The 18,458-nt window shown below is 40.8% G+C and overlaps 1 protein-coding gene across 1 annotated transcript; it reads left to right on the forward strand.

Moving 5' to 3' along the window:
* The first annotated feature begins 431 nt into the window (after positions 1 to 431).
* On the forward strand, positions 432 to 12,770 carry Znf622 (zinc finger protein 622). The gene is made up of 6 exons (XM_055619020.1): positions 432 to 1,183; positions 2,811 to 3,059; positions 3,173 to 3,335; positions 5,413 to 5,525; positions 11,481 to 11,624; positions 12,511 to 12,770. The coding sequence occupies exons 1-6, from the start codon at positions 550 to 552 to the stop codon at positions 12,636 to 12,638; spliced, it is 1,431 nt and encodes a 476-aa protein (XP_055474995.1). The 5' UTR covers positions 432 to 549; the 3' UTR covers positions 12,639 to 12,770.
* Positions 12,771 to 18,458: the final 5,688 nt, after the last annotated feature.

Here is an 18,458-nt window from a genome sequence, read left to right on the forward strand (position 1 = left end):
TGGGTCTGGGACTTGTTTCCGGTCACTAGGACAGCTGGCCTGAAGTAGACTTCGGAAGTCCCACGCTATCGTCACGTTTGAGCTTCCATTCCAGAGGAGCAGGAGACTGTCCTGACGGAATCTACCTCAAGCGAGAGGCCTTGCGAGACTTCTCATCCCAGAGCAGCCCCAGGCGCCCACGCCCTTCATCTCCCATAGCTATCACTAACCGCGTCACAGCACACGACACAACAGCTAAACACCGTTAGTCACAAGGAGGTGACAACTTCCTCCAGGAACACCCACTTCTGATTGACAGGGCGGATCCTTTAGCACCTGGACAGAAATGAAGCGCCACCATTTCCGGGGCGTGGCTAAGGAGGCGGGACTTCCCTCCCAGCTGCTATTAGCTTCCTGTACGTAACGGAAGTTCCCTCAGTGAGACTCCGGAAGCCTGGGTCTGGTGTGGGTGTTGGTGGCTGTGGGCGAGGTAGTGTCTTAGGCTCTTGTGGGACTAGAAGGCTGATCTTTAGTTTCTTGGCTAGGTCGTCTCTTTCTTCCGGCCCGGCCATGGCGACGTACACCTGCATCACCTGCCGGGTGGCGTTCCGCGACGCGGAGATGCAGCGGGCGCACTACAAGACCGACTGGCACCGCTACAATCTGCGGCGCAAGGTGGCCAACATGGCCCCGGTGACGGCCGAAGGCTTCCAGGAGCGGGTGCGGGCGCAGCGCGCGGTGGCCGAGGAGGAGAGCAAAGGGACGGCCACCTACTGCACCGTGTGCAGCAAGAAGTTCGCCACCTTCAACGCCTACGAAAACCACCTCAGGTCGCGGCGGCACGTGGAGCTGGAGAAGAAGGCGGTGCAGGCCGTGAACCGGCAGGTGGAGATGATGAACGAGAAGAACCTGGAGAAGGGCCTGGACGTGGACAGTGTGGACAAAGACGCCATGAACGCCGCCATCCAGCAGGCCATCAAGGCCCAGCCGTCCACGTCTCCCAAGAAGGCGCTCTCGGTGCCCACGGAAGAATCCAGGAGGGCGGCGGGCGCGGGCAGGCGGGGCACTCAGGAGCGAGACCCCGCGGAGAAGCCGCCCCGGCTCCAGTGGTTCGAACAGCAGGCGAAGAAGCTGGCGAAGCAGCAGTCGGAGGACAGTGAAGAGGAGGGAGAGGAAGAGGAGGAGGAGGATGAGGAGGAGGAAGGTATTGGCCCTGTCGGGGTTCGGGTGGGCTCTGGCTCCCAGGAAACCTCCTGGTTGAGATTGAGCTCTGGGCCGGGCTTAGCGATGGCCCCCCACTGGAGATTGAATCAGGGGAGATGGTCGGAGGAGCACTCCACTGACGCCCAGCCGGTCCTTTCTATGTTATCTTTCCCAGGCTGTCCTTGACTTTCTTAACCTTTTACCTCAGCTTCCGCGGGAGCTGGGTTATAGGCCCCCGATATCCTTCCTGGATAGAACGTTACCTGATTTCTTTCTTTCAACTATTTCGGCAGATGGATTGTAGGCCTCCCATTTTTATGCTTGCTCCCGGCCCCACCAAACTCACGGTGGACCAAGGGAACAGTGCGATTGTTTAAGCATCTTAATTATTGACAAGACAAGGTTTAAATTGTTTTTTTTTTTTTTTATTTATACCAAGTCTTCTTTATATGTTTTGAAGGAAGTAGCATGTATAAAATGTAGCATTGTATAAAATGATTGGCTTCATTATGACATTTTAGAATGATGACCAAAAGCAATTTAAATGTCTGCTTCTCTGTTGTGGATCCAAGACCTAAAGTGTTGATTGAAAAAAGAATAAAAGAACAGAGGTACTTTATAAACAGGTGGAATATGCTACTTTTAGTTTGGATGAGGAATGGTTACACCTGAGCACAGAAAGACTGTTGACACACTCCTGTAGAATTTGTCATTATAGTGGCTTCTTATGAGTTTGCATTTCACATAGTTGATTAAAACTGAGTGAGGGGTTCAAACTGCCTATAAGTCTGAAATGTGGTCTTCTAGCCAGCAGCCAAGGCTTTTACACTTCATGAGCCTTTTATTCATTCACCCCTACAGCACTGTTAATACTGACAGTGTTTGTGTTCATATCTTGGTCTGTTTATGCATCTATAACAAAATATCTTAAGCCTGGTAATTTATAAGCAGTATGAACCTATTTTGCCACAGTCATGAAGGCTGGGAAGTAAAACATCTAGCTGCTGGCTGCTTGATTATATGGAGAGGACCTGCTCCATGGAGGGTTATTTTTCTAGGGCTTTGTTTACATGATGGAAAAGGCAGAGAGTTCTAGGTAGTATACTCATGAAGGATGAGCAAAACGCTAAAAAAAGGGAGGCTAGCAAGTTCACCTAATTCCTCTTCTTAGTATATGAGTTCAGTCCTGAGGGCTCTTAGAGGACCCACTGTCACATTGATGATTAGGTTGAACTTGGAAGGATATGATAAAGCATTCATATAACACCCCTGCACACACCATAGTATACACTAAGTATTCCTGTGAAGGGGAAATGGTAGACACTGCCAACTAACCAGGTAGGAATCCACTTAACTCTGTCTAGTACTGCGCTAGGGGCTGTGAAGCATAGGAAGCAAGGTAGAGACTTCTTCAAAGAGCTTACCAGGAGCTGGAAAGGAGCAATTAGTTTCTTATCATTCAAACTTGTCTGAGGGGAAATACGTAGCTAAAATTGATGTCTTGAAAGAGAACTTGGCTTCAGGGGGACAGGCAGGGCATGTACTATGTCGTGAAGCATTTGGTGTCTGACTGCTTGCTTAACCACACCTCTAAAAGTAAATTTGTTTTTCAAAACTCTGGCTTGAAGATTGGGAAGATATTGATTCAGATGATGGATTGGAATGTGAGAACCCTGGAGTAGACGACCAGGATGCAGAAGATGAGGAGGCTGGAGAGAGCCCACCCCTAGGTGCCATCCCAATAACCGACTGCTTATTTTGTTCCCATCATTCAAGCTCCCTCGTGAAGAATGTGGCTCATATGACTAAAATCCACAGCTTTTTTATTCCTGATATAGAATATCTTTCAGACTTGAAAGGACTGATTAAATATTTGGGTAAGTTCAATCATTTTGCTTTTGATGAAGAAGTGTCTTTAATTTGTGAGAGTAAATATTGAGATTTAACCTGACTTCGGAAGATTGATTTCATATTTTTTCCATATGACCAGGAGAAAAAGTCGGTGTTGGCAAGATTTGCTTGTGGTGTAATGAGAAAGGGAAATCCTTCTACTCCACAGAAGCTGTCCAGGCACACATGAATGACAAAAGCCACTGCAAGCTCTTCACAGATGGTGATGCTGCTTTGGAATTTGCAGACTTCTATGACTTTAGGTAAGATGAGTTTGTGAAGTGATTTGAGGTCATATTTATACTGGAGTGCTAATGGATGATATCTGTCCTTTTCTTGGAAATGAGTTGGGCCCACCATGCTGTGAGCTGTGATCTCTCACTCAGCTTTGCTTGATATATTCTTAACCCATATTACACGTATCTAAGCTAAAAGCTTATTCAAACTAATCTAGAAAAGTGGAGACCGCCAGCCCAAAGTGAGTATGAATGACTGACTTGGTTTTGTTCTTTGTGATTAAATAGTCAGAACTTTAATTTTGATTAACAAAATTACCTTGTGAATAGAAATACAAAAATTAGGTTTCACAGTTGGGTTCCCTGAGAGACTTTGAATCACAGACTAAAGAAATTGAACTGTTTGGTATTTTATGCCAGATCTTGGCCTTAGGTAGCTCTAACAGGAATCTTGAGCACTTCATACTTATACAACAAGTAGGTTAGATGTTCATGAATAATTAGTTAAAATGTCAAAATTTCTGTGATATAGCATAGTGTATGTGCGTGGACCATGCCAAGCAGCCACAGCTCGAGTAGATGGTCAGAAAATTTTTAATCTTTTAGGACTTGCTCTGCCCTGTCTTCCTGATGTTGAAGTTTGCAGTTGAGGGTGGCAGTTGGATTGCATAATTAGGAGAGAGGTGGTGGCAGATAGAAGACAGATTTGAGTTTCTGCTGGAGATAGAAAGCATCTTCCCCCAGGCAGTGGAGGCAGGCAGATCTCTGTGAGTTCCAGGCCAGCCGTGTCTACAGGGCAAGCTCCATGACAACCAAGGCTACACACACACACACACACACACACACACACACACACACACATTGTCTCAAAAAAAAAATTGTTTTGGAGTATCCCTTTCAGTGGACAAGTGGAGAGGGATGGGGGTAAAGTGGGAGGGAAGAAGTGACCGGGAGGAGATAAGGGAAGGAGCTACAATCAGGATATAAAGTGACTAAATTGTAAAAAAAAATAAAAATAAATAAATAAAATAAAGCATCTTCCCCAAGCAATAAAATAATATTCATCCCTTTTTAGTTTCCTGTCAGATAGCAGGGTTTGACCTTTAGAATGAATGACTAATTGGGAGTAGGCTAAGCAAATAAGTCAAGAGGCCATACTGCTTGAAATATTGAACTATAGATAAATGTGCTGACTTCTTTATCTACATCTGCTTCTTGTATATGTAGGTTCCTACTCAGTCTTTTATATTTCAGTGCCTTCTATAGACTATGACTGCCAGTTTATACCTTCTTACCCTCAAACATGGAAGGTCACTTTAACATTATTGTATTGTATTGCATTCTGCTATACAACCCAACTTCCTCTACCTTATATTAATGGTAATTCTGTCTTTCTCATTCAGCTAGACTGGCTGGCCAGCAAGCTCCTTAGGTACTAGTGTCTTCACTCCCCTAGTGCTATGCCTTGTTTTTATGTGGTTGCTGTAAATTGAGCTCAGGTCTGGTTTCATGTCAGGTACTTTATCCCTGAGCCATCTCTCCATCACTGTCTATAGTTATTCACTTATTTTTGCATGTCTAGTTAAATATGAAAATTTGGAAATATTTAGAAACAGATTCTTCTGTGTAATATTCTTAATGGCCACTTAAAAGAAATGAAATAAAAGATTTATATTAAAAATTCAGTGCTTGTGCTGAAAAATTCAGTGATTTAGTCACACTACCTGCATTTTAAAAAGTCCAGTACTTAAAGGCCTGTGTATCTAAAGCGAACATGTGAGAGACATAAAAATGTGTTTTTCTGTCATCACAGAATTCTGTTGGGCTGCAGTTTTCTAGACCTTGTTTATCTTGTAAATGGTATGTAACTACATGTCTAGCTCTGGGCTCTTATCTTCTGCATTTGGTGACCTTTCTAGAGCGAGGGAAACATCCTCTTAAGGGCCATTTGGTTACGTTTGTTGCAGAGAAATTTTGGCAGTAGTTTTATCCTTCAGTCCTTTTAGTGGTCATTCCCTGCAAGCAGTTGGCAGTTTTGCTCATTTACAATTGCATGCCTCTCTTTCAGGTAAGTCTGTTTATTACAATTATTTCACTGTTACAGGAGTAGCTACCCAGATTACAAAGAGGGGCAAGACCCTGATAAACTTGAAGAGTTGTCCTCAGAAAAGATCTTGGAATGTGATGATGAAACCATGGAGCTGATACTTCCTTCTGGTAAGTGTATTTTTCAGAAAGAAGTAGCTGGATGCTGGTGTGTTGTGGAGGAAGCATGTCTTCATCAGTTACCTGCCGTACTGAGGGTAAAGAACATGAAGCTTAAAGTGGTTTTGTGTGTGTGTGTGTGTGTGTGTGTGTGTGAAGTGAATGCATGCATGTGCTCTCAAGTACTTGTAAACTTTAAATGTAGCTACTTAGCTCTTAAGTTGGCTGTTCCATTAAAATTGAGTCATTGTTTTTCCTTGTTTCTTTCCAGATTTAGACTATTTTGACTAGGTTTTTAAAAAGTTTTTTAAAAATGTAAACTGATAGATCCCTCATTCTCTATCTCTCTGTATATGTATATATGTCTTTTTTCTTTGTGTCTAGTAAATCTGTGTATATATGTTTATAGGTACATGTGTGTAGAGGTCAGAGGTCAATGTTGGGCATCTTCCTGAGTTACTTTTATTATTGCTCCATATTATTTGGTAGTTTCTCACTTATTTGGCTAGACTGGTGAATGAGCTCCAGGGATCCGTGGCTCCAGCTCTGGGGCTACAGAGGTGTGCAAACATTCTCAGCTTTTGACCTAGGTTCTGGGCATTTGAATTCAGGTCCTAGTGCTTATATGACAAGCACTTTAGCAACTAAGCATCTCCCTAGCTTTTCGCTGAGGTTGATATTCCTCTCCCTCTTTGAACTGATTCTTCTGATACCTGTGTCCATACATAGCTCAGGCTATATATTAGTTACCTTTACCCTGGCTTAAACAAAGGATTTGTCTTGGTTCATGGTTTCAGAAGATTATGTAAGAACAGGTAAGAATATCATGGCTATGGGACTACATGGTAGAGGTGACTGTTTACTTCATAGCTGATAGTAGGGACAGAATGAATACCTCCAGGGACCTGGCTATAGTGATGCACTTTTCTTAACTTGGTCTTACCACCTAAAGTTTCTAGTTTCTTCACTTGGGGAACATCTCGTATTCAAACTGTAGCAAGCTTCCAAAATAGTTTTGCGTATGTCGATATTTGAATAACAATGCTTGGATTGCCTATCTCTAGTAGTTGAGGGGAGGCACAGAGGATTAATTCTGCCTTTTCCCTTGGAAAACAGAATTTCCCAGGAATGAGAAGATGAAAAAGTAATGAATATGAGAAGCATCCACTGCTCTTTATTGTGTAGGAAGAAAGAAATGAGGCAATGAGGAAGAATCTCTGAGGCCATTGTTTGAAATGAAAGAGAAGGGAATGTAGAGATGATAGTAGAGTATTAATAGATACTTCCTGCTTACTGAGCACAGAGCACACTCAGACTTTATGTCAGCTCTGTAAAGTAGATTCTCTTGTCTGATATATGAATCTGACACAGGACCAAGCAGTTTCTTCAGGACCTTATACCAAGCCTTTCTTAAGTCTTTGCATGGCAAAGGAGTTTTGCAGTAGTAGTATAGCAGTAGTGGCATCTTCATGCCAGTGAAGGTATCTGATGAAGCATTATATGTGTGGAAAGTCTTGCTTTTCTTTTTTAATGTACCTAAGCAGCAAAACATATCTAACATCACCATGACGTACAGGGAGCTGTCATTAGCTCCAATGAATAATCTTTTAATGCCTAGAGCAGAGAGGGTATGTTGAGGATAAAATTCCTCCTACATAGTGAGGAAGTTTTATTGTAGTGTATTGTAGCCTACAGTACACAATACACAGTGGTGAGCGGGTGAATATAATCCCCCAAACCTAGTTTTCATAGAATGAGAAATACTGCCAGTCTTCTGTGTTCATGGTTTCTGTACCTGCAAAATTAGCCAATTAAGAATTGAAGATGTTAGGGAAATAAAATGGTCATGTGCTGGTTATACTGAAACAGTATGGTGTAATTGTACTCAGTCTCAACAGTACGGCACATAGGGAAGTGTGTGGGCCGCATGAAAGTGCTGCCTCTTTCGTTTTTATAAGGGATTTGAGCATGCTTGGGTTCCAGTATCTAAGAGTGAATTATGGAACCAGTGTCCTTACACGGACGAGGGGCTGTGCAGATATGTGATTCGTCTCGTAAGATAATCTGTCCCCATTTTGCTCATTCTTAGCTCTTACCTGGAGAGTAAGGTAACAGCAGATCTTAAATAAGCTGACTAAGGTGATTCTTACAAAGCATGTCTGAAGAGCACTGTAATTCTACTTCATTTTGTATAGACTTCAGCATTATATTACAGCCATATCCTATTTGAGAATCACTCTCTATTTGGGTGAAGTTCTCGTTTGGACTTGACATTTTTGAAAATTGGTAAGGAATACTTAATTATGTAGAAAATACTTCTTAGGGTCGTTGAATATTCTAAAGTTAATCAAAGCCCCAAATGGGTATCTCTTTAGGAATTGTCTTCTCCCATTCAGATAATTGAGTAATTAATGTCTTTTGGATATTTTTCTTCTTAGGTTATTTGGTTTGTGTCACAGTTCTTCTAGCCATCATCTGTCTGGTTTCTTTATAATGACCACCACCTTCTCCAAAGCATGAGTATATTTTCTTTACCCTGTATGGTTCCATACTGGGAATGGATATATTGGATATATTCCTTGCCTTCAAGGAATATGAAAACTTATGGTAACCTCTTGCCACACACTGGTCTCCTCTGGGTCTCTGTATGAGTGGTTCTTCTGGTACTCCACCGTAAGACTCATCTTGGTTTTACCCCTTTGAGAGTACTCCTGAACATCTCCTCTGCTCCTAGAATACTTGTGCATCTGTTTGGTAGTTCACTTTACTCTTTTGTAACTGTTGTCTTCCTTGTCTGTGTTCTACCTTTTAAAAACATGCATATATTTTAAGTGAATGCATATTAATTTTACCTATTTATGAGATATAGTGGGAATTCACTACATGCATATAATATATAATGATTCTGCCAAGATGACTAGCATATTTATCATTGCATACTGTACCATTTTCTATGTTGGGAACACTAAAATTTTCCCTATTGCCACTTTTGAAATAATTGTCCTCTATCATCATTAAGGTATGTACATGCAGAGCTATAAAGCAGTAAATGTGATTCCTCCTCTGCAACCTCTCATTACTTTTCAGAACAGACTGCCTTTTCTCTTTCATTTTAGTAATGGGTCTCAGAACATTAAAACAGAATGAATGTTTGTTGACTGAGAGGGTGGAAGTGACTTTCAAAGGGAAGGCAAGCTTGAGTCCATTTGTTCTGTAGTAGTAAAGGAAAATGTGAGCAGAGGAAGCTTGTAAGAACTAAGAATCATACTTGATTTTCTCGTGTGCTTCATTATAGGCTGGTAATAACTCAGAAAATTGAAATGTATAATTTTATACAAATTATACATTGTATAAAAATGTAGTGGCAGCATGTGGATCAGCTAATTGTTTCTGAATAAACAACCTCGGAAATTTCTGGGTATAGTCATTTGTTTGCCAGGGTTAACATGGCCAATTTGGAAAGGATCATACACCTAAGGGCCTGCTTTTAAGCTGGTTTCAAAAGCGTTAATTGTGGCACCTTAAATGTAGATACATACCCAGACTGTTAATTAGTAAAATCAGCAGCAAGATGAATCCAGAGACTATGAAAAAATATCCAGTAGAGGGCACTCTGAGCATTGCTCTGGAAGATTGTAGCTTGGCTCAGTTCTTTTACATTTCCTTCTTTACTCTTTCAGTTCATATGGAGAAAATTGGTGTGAAAGATACATTGATTTATTTGCCAACTGGCCAGATGAGACTGCTGTCACGTCCATGAGAAAAGCACAATTAATCTTAGGAAATTAGATTTGGAGATTCTTCTATCAGTTGCATTGGTTGTCCAGTAGGAATAGACAGTTTTATAAACAGTTACGTGATGAAAGCTAGATAGACTGGAATTTCTTAAAGAGACATAACTGTTGTTATGGGGCAGTCACAGTGTTCTAAAGCTGATCTGTTCTCCCCACGAGCCTTCAGGTTGAGCTGCACTTAGCACTTTATATGGTATTAATGCCAAGTTCTCACTGTTAACTGACAGCAAGAGTAGCTCACTTCTCTTCTGCCTCTGAGGCTCTCTGAAGCTCTAAGATGTATTCCCAGTGTTGCTTACATATTGACTTCCTATATACTAATTACCAACATTATCATTACTCAGTTAGGGATAATCATCCTTGCAAATCTGGGCCCTCCTGACTTAACATTGTAATTTGGAAATTCCAGTAAATAATCCTGAAATTTTTTCTGAGAGGACTTTCGTGTAGATGTGGTTCTTTTCTCATGAGAAATTAATCTCACACGGATGTTCAGAGATCATATTTCCCTGAACTGAGGCATGGGTGTAAACCAAGGTCTCGCCACAGAAATGTCTAAATCAACACCTGGCATTAGAGACATGTGTTTTATCAATTCATAGTGGTAACCAAAGAACATGAGATTAAATTTGAAGGTTCTTTTTGTCAACACCTGAGTCTGATCACAAAACATGACATCTGGGTGGCAAGTAAATATCTTTCAAGTGTTATGCCAGGTACAGGAACTCAAATAATTCGATACTTTTTTTTTCATGTCAGTTACAGATGTAGATCTTAAAAGCAATTAATGCTTTCTACAGCTTCTGTGATATATTGTTTCATGTTTGCATATTTGTTAATGGTTTTATTTACATAGGTTGAAAACTACTCTAGAAACTAGACACAGGATTTTACCCATCCATATTTATTTATTTTCAGTGGGAATGGCTATTTCATGCCATGTTAAATATCCTGTGTTTTTCTATTTGGAAAGGTATTTGATTGCTTATATCCTAATTTAGTATTTTTCTTAAAAACATAGTCTGCTTTTATTAGTAAACCCACAGGGGGTTGATGCTACTGGCCTACGGACCAGTCTCTGATTGTAGTATGGTAGAATTACCTTTTGAAAAGCATTTCTCTGGGGGAGCCTAGAGTTAGCCATCCAAAAACCACAGTCACTAACAAATACTAAAAATTATGGTAGTATTTGTTAATTTCTGTGATCAGAAGTCAAGCCGTACTATTTGGTAATTTTCCTATAAATGACCAGAAAGCAAAAGTTTAGGATTTGTTTGCCATTCTGTCTCTATAGTAGCTATTCATTGTAGCACAAAGGCTGATATCTCTATGGATGAATGTGGCTGTGTTGCATTAACAGACTACTGGAATGGGTTTTGGACCTCTAGCAGATATACCTAACCCTTAAATAGCAACCTCACTCAAATTGTTCCTCCAGCAAACAACTTTGCTTATGTTGGGGTTGATTAGTCTAATTATAGAAGTTCCACACTTTACATGGCCAATACTGTTGTCCCTTGGTTTTCTGATTTGAAACGTATGTGTTCTTTTCTTTGTTTAAAATTTTTAATTACTCTTATTGTGTGGGAGTTGGGGTATTTGTGTGAATGTGCTGTGGTATGTGCGGGAAAGGAGGCCAACCTTGTGAGGGTGATTCTCTCTGTCCACCTTAATGTGGTTTCTGGGGGTGCCGGGTTAGTACAGCATGCACCTATGCCTGCTGTGCCCTCTCACTGGCTCTGTTGTTGGTGAGCTGCCTCACCAACAACAGTTGGTGATTTGTTCAGTAGCATCTCTTTCAGCCACTAGATGGCAGTAGCACTCCACCTGTAACAATGAAGATGTTTACAGCAGGTGCCAGGTGTTCTTGTGTGGTAAAATTTGTTTCTGTTGGAGGAATGCTGGAATAGAAGACTGAACCAGAGAAAAGATGATTTCATTTTTGTCCTGCTCCAATTCTCTTAGGGATTTTTGGCCTTTATCTGTATATACATATATATTTTCATAAGACTGGTGTATTTTTCTGTTGTTAAATAAACATTGTCCAGGTTACACCTCTTTTTCTACTAGGATCCCTAAGGCTTGGTGCTCTTGACGATCTTTTGGGAAGCCTTTGGCTTATAGCTCTCAATTGAAAGAAGTAGTATTTGAATATTGCTCTTTTAAAAAACAGGTGCCAGAGTGGGTCATCGCTCCTTGATGAGATACTACAAACAACGATTTGGCTTGCCAAGAGCTGTGACGGTTGCTAGAAATCAGAAGGCTGTGGGCAGAGTACTCCAACAATACCGAGCCCTGGGGTGGACAGGCAGCACAGGTACATTGATGCTTACATGCATGGACTTCATGGGGGCTTGGGTGCCATGTTATCATTTGTTGTCCTTCTGGGTCCTTTCCAGGAGAAGCTTGACTTCTTAGCTCTGGGACTTCCATTACCACATGATATTTAGTAATAGTAAGTCCGAGACTCCATGACTTAAAAAAATTAATGTTTCCAGCCTAGTAACTTAATATGCATCATGAACATTTCCAGAAGATAATAGTTATTAAAAGAATCTTAGAATTCATGACAAGCTGAAATTATTTGGAGGTAACAGAAATTAAGTAGTATCTTAGGGTGCTGTGGAGTCTCACATGACATGTGTGGTTTCATAAACTCATGAGAATTACTGTTTTAGTTTCACTTTGCTCATTCATACAAAGAAAATGATTAACAGTATCTACCTTAGAGCTGAGAGGTTGACTGTCATAGTGCATGTATGATATAATGCAGGTTACTACAGGTCTGTCGTCAGTCTTCTTTGGTAGCTTCTTTCATTCTATGTAAAGCTGACAACTGAAGGTACTAAGCTTTGAAACCACACTCTCATAGTGTGCTGATAAAGCTGTCTTCTTTGTTCTTCTGGGAAAGAAAGTCTAGGTGGAGGTGGTGAAGATTAGGGAACTGCCTTTCTGGTCCCAGAAAGCTCTGGTGCCTGAAAGCATTGCACATGTGTATACTGTTTACAAAGTTCCTGTACACAGTTCTGGATACATTGGATATCTGAAGTCTTTTGCTTGGAACTCCCACATTAGCATCTGTCTTTAAGTATAAGAACCCATTTCCCCTAAGCCAGCTTTGGAAACTCTGTACAAAGATTCGACTTTCTCTGACAGTAAATAAGAGACCCTTGCCTCATTTCTTACCCTCCTTCCAACCGCAGGAGCAGCTCTCATGCGTGAACGGGACATGCAGTATGTCCAGAGGATGAAATCAAAGTGGATGCTGAAGACGGGAATGAAAAACAATGCCACTAAGCAGATGCACTTTAGGGCCCAAGTGAGATTCTGAGAGGCTGAGACTGAGAGATGTATCTCTCACTGCACTTCCCTCCTTGTCTGAGGACCAGTGAAGCCAGATTGCAGAATGGATCTTTTGCTGCTACTTCATTTGTTCTGATCTAATAAAGTCAGAATCATGTTAGTCTTCAAAGTGTCATTTTTGAGCAGTGTTTAAAGCTTTTGAGTGGTGACGTGTTTGTTGGGCTCTGGGACCTACATTACTGCCTGACAGTTGCTTTCTTGCCTCAGCTTTCAAATGCTTTCTGGCTGTCAACATAATGCAGGAAACATAAGTGATTTGTCTATTCCAAAATTAGTTTAATTTTTTTTTTAAAATTTGGAATAACTCATCACATGTTAGAGAAACCTACGTCAGGGGCTTTGAGTCTTACATAGGAGCAAACCTGAATGTCACTGCAAATGTGTTTGGCTTAGGAAGTAGTCCATGGCTCTGTGCACATTGATGAAATGCAGGTAAGGAAAGAAGAGAGCATGCCAAGGACTTGCTGTGAAGGTTTTTATTTCTAAATAAGAATGAAGGATGACTGCCAGCTTTTATGTAGTTTTTAGGACTGGCTTGCAGTTAAATCTCTGAAGAGATTCTTACTTTAGGTCGCTTAGGAGAACGTGCTAATAATACATTGGCAGAGAAGCTAAGCTCAGTATTCTTTGAGCTAACATTGTGACTTTGGAAAAGTGAGGCAAGTTTTGTGTATTTTGGGGTTGTTCTTATAACCCTTTTATCTCACAAGTGTAAGGGTTCAATAAACCAGTCAAAGGACCCATTCCATAGTGCTCCCAGCAGTAGGTTCGTGGATAAAGTCTCCTTCAATATAGAAAGTGCCATGCCAAGGTCAAAGCTCGCAAGGTCAAAGCTCGCACGGTACTGTGCTGCAGTGACTGAGGATGTCAGTAGGCTGCAGGAACCTGAGCCCTGTGCTCACTGACCTCTGCCAGTCCCTTTTGACACTGAGAGTACAGAATTGAATTATATGTTGCTCAGGATACAAATTAACTATTATTTAAAAAGAGAAAGGGCCTGCCTGGTTTAAATTTTGTTCCTTCATCTCTTCTAGCAACCTCCTACAGAAGTACTTAGTCGCTTGACATCTCTGACATGTACTTAACTCTATACCTATATAATGTGTTTTAGGTGGTGTTGTTTTAATTTACACTCTACTGAATATGCGTACTAATGGTGTTAGACCTCTTCCTTGTTTTTTATTATTCAACAGGTATCAGGCATCTAGCTCATTACTTCTGACTATTACCTGGTGTTCTACTACATTGTATTTACTCCTGCTCAGCTCAGGACCTGAAGCTTGTACCTCCACTTTGTACTTGGTTATTTACACACATTGTTGTATCATCTGTTCTTTCCCCTCCTTTTCCTTTCTTCCTACCCCTTCTGTTTCTTACTCCTGGAGTAGGAGACAGTGGTGGTGGTCGTACTTACTCACCTCTCAGAAATACCAATACTGCCTCCACGAGAGCCTTTGTTCTCATTTTGGGTTTGCAGTGCAACCTAGTCTTCTACTTAAGTCCACATAATTTTATTAAACTTAAATTTGCCATTTTGGTTTATGTGGAGGCTTTCCTTATGGGATTAATGTCCCCACCAGTTTGGCTTGTCTGGCTTTAACTTGAGACATCAAGACTGTATCACAGTTGAAAGAAAATAAACTTGTTCTTCCCTTTTCTTGTTGCAGAGGCACCTGGTGTTGGCCTGGTTTTTCACTGCCCATCTCCAGAATAGACTCTGTGTTCATGTATTCTTTTTGCATTCTGTTCCATAAATTCATGTTTTACTGAGTATAAGCACATTTTATAAATTATATTGTAAGGTATATTATTGCTGTTTCATAGAGGAGGAAATGGACTCTGAGAAGTTCAGTAATGTTTGTTTTTTTTTTAGTATTTATTTTATTATTATTTATTACAATTTATTCAATTTGTATCCTGGCTGCGGGCCCCCTCCCTTGTCTCCCAATCCTACCTTTCCTCCCCCTTCTCCCCCTGTGCCCCTCCCCTAGTCCAGGAGACATTGATAGAAGACTGACATGATTTCTTGCCCAGGCTTCCTAATACTGCTGTACTCTTGGTTCCAACTGGGCCTCTTTTCCCGGATACTCCCAACAGCAGGTTGCAATGGTGTGACTGAATTTGTGCCCATGGTGTACACAGAGAGAGGTTGGTACAGTTAATTGCAGGTTAACCCTGAAATAAACTGCTTTGGTTCTGCTTCTTATTCCCCACAAGCTGGAAGTGAAGTGTGTAGTCATCCATACAGATAAGGATGATGCCTGTAGGATGGCAAAGCAACGGCATGAATGGGTTTCCAAGTGACAGGGAGTAAAGCTGTCTTGCCAGTTGGATTGGCTGGGTTATCCTGAGAGAAAGTGAAGCCATAATGCTGTGGAGTTTGTATTAGTGGCCCCAAGTGTTGATAACAAAAGGGTATATGCAATGCAAATTTGTTTAAGATGTAGTTGACAGTAAATGTTTCTTCCCATGTGACTGTTCTCAAGCTGAGGTGGGTTTAGTGTAGAGCTTGGTTTAGAGATAGTGGGAAATAAACACCACATAATATTATTAACATTATTAATATAGTAATATTAATATACAACAGTAACAATATTAATATATTAATAAAATTAATAATATTAAGGATTGTCTCAGGGCCTATCTCTTTCCTGGCTTGACCTTCAAGGCTTGTTCAGCCTGTTTTCTTGTAGAACCTGGCGCTACCAGCCTAGAGGTGACACCACCCACTGTGAGGTGGATCCTCCTACATTACTCATCAAAAAATGCCATAGGCCAATCCAGTAAGCCTTTTCTTACTGGAGGGTCCCTTTCCAAAATGACTCCAGCTTCTGTCAAGTTGACATAAAACTAGCCAACACATGGAATAATTGATTTTTTTTCACTAAGTTACAAAGGAAAGCCTGTGAGGCCAGGCAGTGTGTAGCAGGATCAGATTCCCTGTGTGACTCTCCAGGGTGGGCCATTTATGAATCTCTGAGGATGAAGCCTCAACTACAGTGGAAACCCCGACAATTAGCAATCCAGGGCAATGATTTTATAGTCTCATTTTTCTTCTTTGATTTGAGATAGTACAGACAAAGATATTTTCATTAATTGAATGGCAACTACATGTCTGCTTGCTCCTTTGACTCCTCAGTCGGCCTTCCCTTCCCTTGTTGATGGGCTGGACCTGCTTACTCTCATAGTAAAATGTAGAAGCAGGGCTGCCAGTTTCCAGGGATAGTCATTAAAAGCAAATTGGCTTCTATCTTCCTTTCTTATACTTTTGACCAGGTAAGAAGTCTGATTGTCCCGAGGAGGTCATACTGCATGGACTCGCAGGCCATGTAATAGTCTCTGGTTGATAGTCCCAGATGAAATCCCAGCTCACAGCCAGCACTACCTCTCAGCATCTGAACACCCAGCATGGCATGCACATGACTTCACATAATGACAGTCCCTGCCAGTTTCCAAATAAACTTAGAGCCAAGCAAAAACAGCCTGAGAGCCTTTCTCAAACTGAACAATGGAACTGGCCATTAAAGCACAGTCGCTTTACATGACTGAATTTGCACATTGGTATCTACAATGCATTGTTCATGAAGTCTTTGCCTTCTGCTTCCCTTCTAGTGTTGGAGTTTCTTTGTCGATATGCTTCTAAGGTCCGAGATTTACACATTTTTTATCTTAGTTCTTTCTTTTACCCTTAAGAAGTAGATAGTTACAATTTACAACTGAGGACCTTCTAGAATTACCAAACTTGAATTTTGGCCAAACATTGGATCTGGTTTAAGTCACTACCCACCATTTCATCCTTCAGCCTCAGGTTTTGATTACATGTGAAAATCTGTACTGCGGATGGTACAATATAATTTGTCTGTGGAACACATTAGTATTTGACAGCAGGAAGAAACATTTCTCCAGATGTGTCTGTTTGCTAACCACTATTCTGGAAACTGTTTCCAACTAGTAAGGTGTGGTTTTGTTTTTGATTTGTTTACTTTTCTGCATGAATGTTGTGCATTACCCATGCCTTTTGCCCGTGGAAGTCAGAGAGGGTGTCTGATCACCTAGAACTGGAATTACAGATAATTGTGAGCCAACACGTAGGTGCTGGGAACCAAACCTGGGTTCTCTGCAACAGCAACACATGTTCTTAACTGTGGACCATTTCTAAAGCCCAAGTTTGTTTGCTTTATTATTATTTTCTGAGTAAGCACAATAATGTTTTAGAGGAATGAAAAAACATATTTAGCATATACCTATATTTAATACACCTATATTAAGATAATCAAAACTACCGAAATCAGCCAAGTTGTATTTCTTAAATCTGAAATTTTGATCTTGTTAAGAATTCCAAACATTGCCCTGGAGAGATAGCTTAGTGGTTAGTACCCACATGGTGGCTCATCACCATCTGTAACTCTAGTCCTGGGGGATTCAATGCCCTTTTTGGTCTCTCCAGGCACTGTATGTATGTGGAGCAGGATTCAGGCAAAACACTTACACATAAAATAATTTAAAAAAATTTGAAGTCCTGAATTACTCATTATCATACCACTTGTGTTTTTATTAAACATAAGTCTAGCATTCCAGTCTCAGTACCATTACAGTTGGAGTCAAATATCTCAGGTATGTTGGGTGGTTCATTTCACTGTCCACACACAGTGTCTACACATGTGGAAAGAAGGAGTCTAAGTGAAGGACTTGAGAGCTTGTGAGGGTATTATGTGCTGCATGAGAACAAAAATCCTAAATTGACAGTAAATAGAATGAAGGGAAACTTTGTGTTTGTGCTTGGAATGACTTGTCCTAAGATGTCTTGTATTTCTACTTCAAGCAAATGAGATTGGGACAATTTAGAAATGTTTTCTCCTTCATCTTGAAACTTGGAGCCGGGATTCCTGGACATACTTCTATGTGAGTAATGTGAAAAACCAACAATGCTAAAACTTACCAAGATGCTCCATGTGGTTTGTATAGGCAAACTCATTTAATTTCTAAACAGTTCTGTGGATATAAAAAAAAGTCTACATTTAGTAAGTGGTAAGGTTGGGATGTAGACCCAGGTATTTAGGCTATAGAGACAGCATTTCACATTAGCAATTGTAAAGCAGTTTGTTTGGGTTATATTGTTCTTTTAAGCTCAGATCCTGTTAGTGTACTAAGGTCTCTTCAGAGCTGTTGTTGGTGATATCTGCATCTGTCACTTATAAGTTATGACTGAGAAAAATTTAAAAATGTTTATTTATTGAAAAGTAATAAAATCAGGGCTGGGATGTAGCTCAGTTGCTAGAGTGCTTGTCTACTCTGCAGGAAGCCTTGGGTTCGATCCCAGCACTGCATAAGCTGAGTATCATGCCTATATCTGTGACCCAAGTACTCCAGAGGTAAAAGAAGGAGGATTAGGAGTTCAGGGTCAGCCTCTTACTACAAAATCAGTCAACCTAGGAGGCATGAAACTTTGTCTCGATGAAATAAAATCAATGAAATCATTATTTTTCATGAAGTATCACCTGAAGCTATAGCAAGATGAGCAAGTTTAAATTGCCTTAATCTGTTTTATGATGCTACAGCAATGCCACAGACCAGTGGGTTTTTTGTTTTGTTTTGTTTTTTGTTAAGAATTTTGTCTCAGCTCTGGAGGCTGAGTTCAGTACTAAAGTGCTAGCAAGGTCTTTGATGGTATAAATGAAAGACCAAGAGAGAGCCAAACCTGCTTTAATAAACTCATGCTTGTGATAGTAAACCCTCTGTGCCAGCAGTATTAATCAGTTCATAAGGGCAGAGCCTTGTAATGGTCTCA

This window comes from Psammomys obesus, unplaced genomic scaffold (assembly GCF_907164565.1).
Source record: "Psammomys obesus unplaced genomic scaffold, mPsaObe1.curated_primary_1811, whole genome shotgun sequence".
In the NCBI taxonomy this organism is placed as follows: Eukaryota; Metazoa; Chordata; class Mammalia; order Rodentia; family Muridae; genus Psammomys; species Psammomys obesus.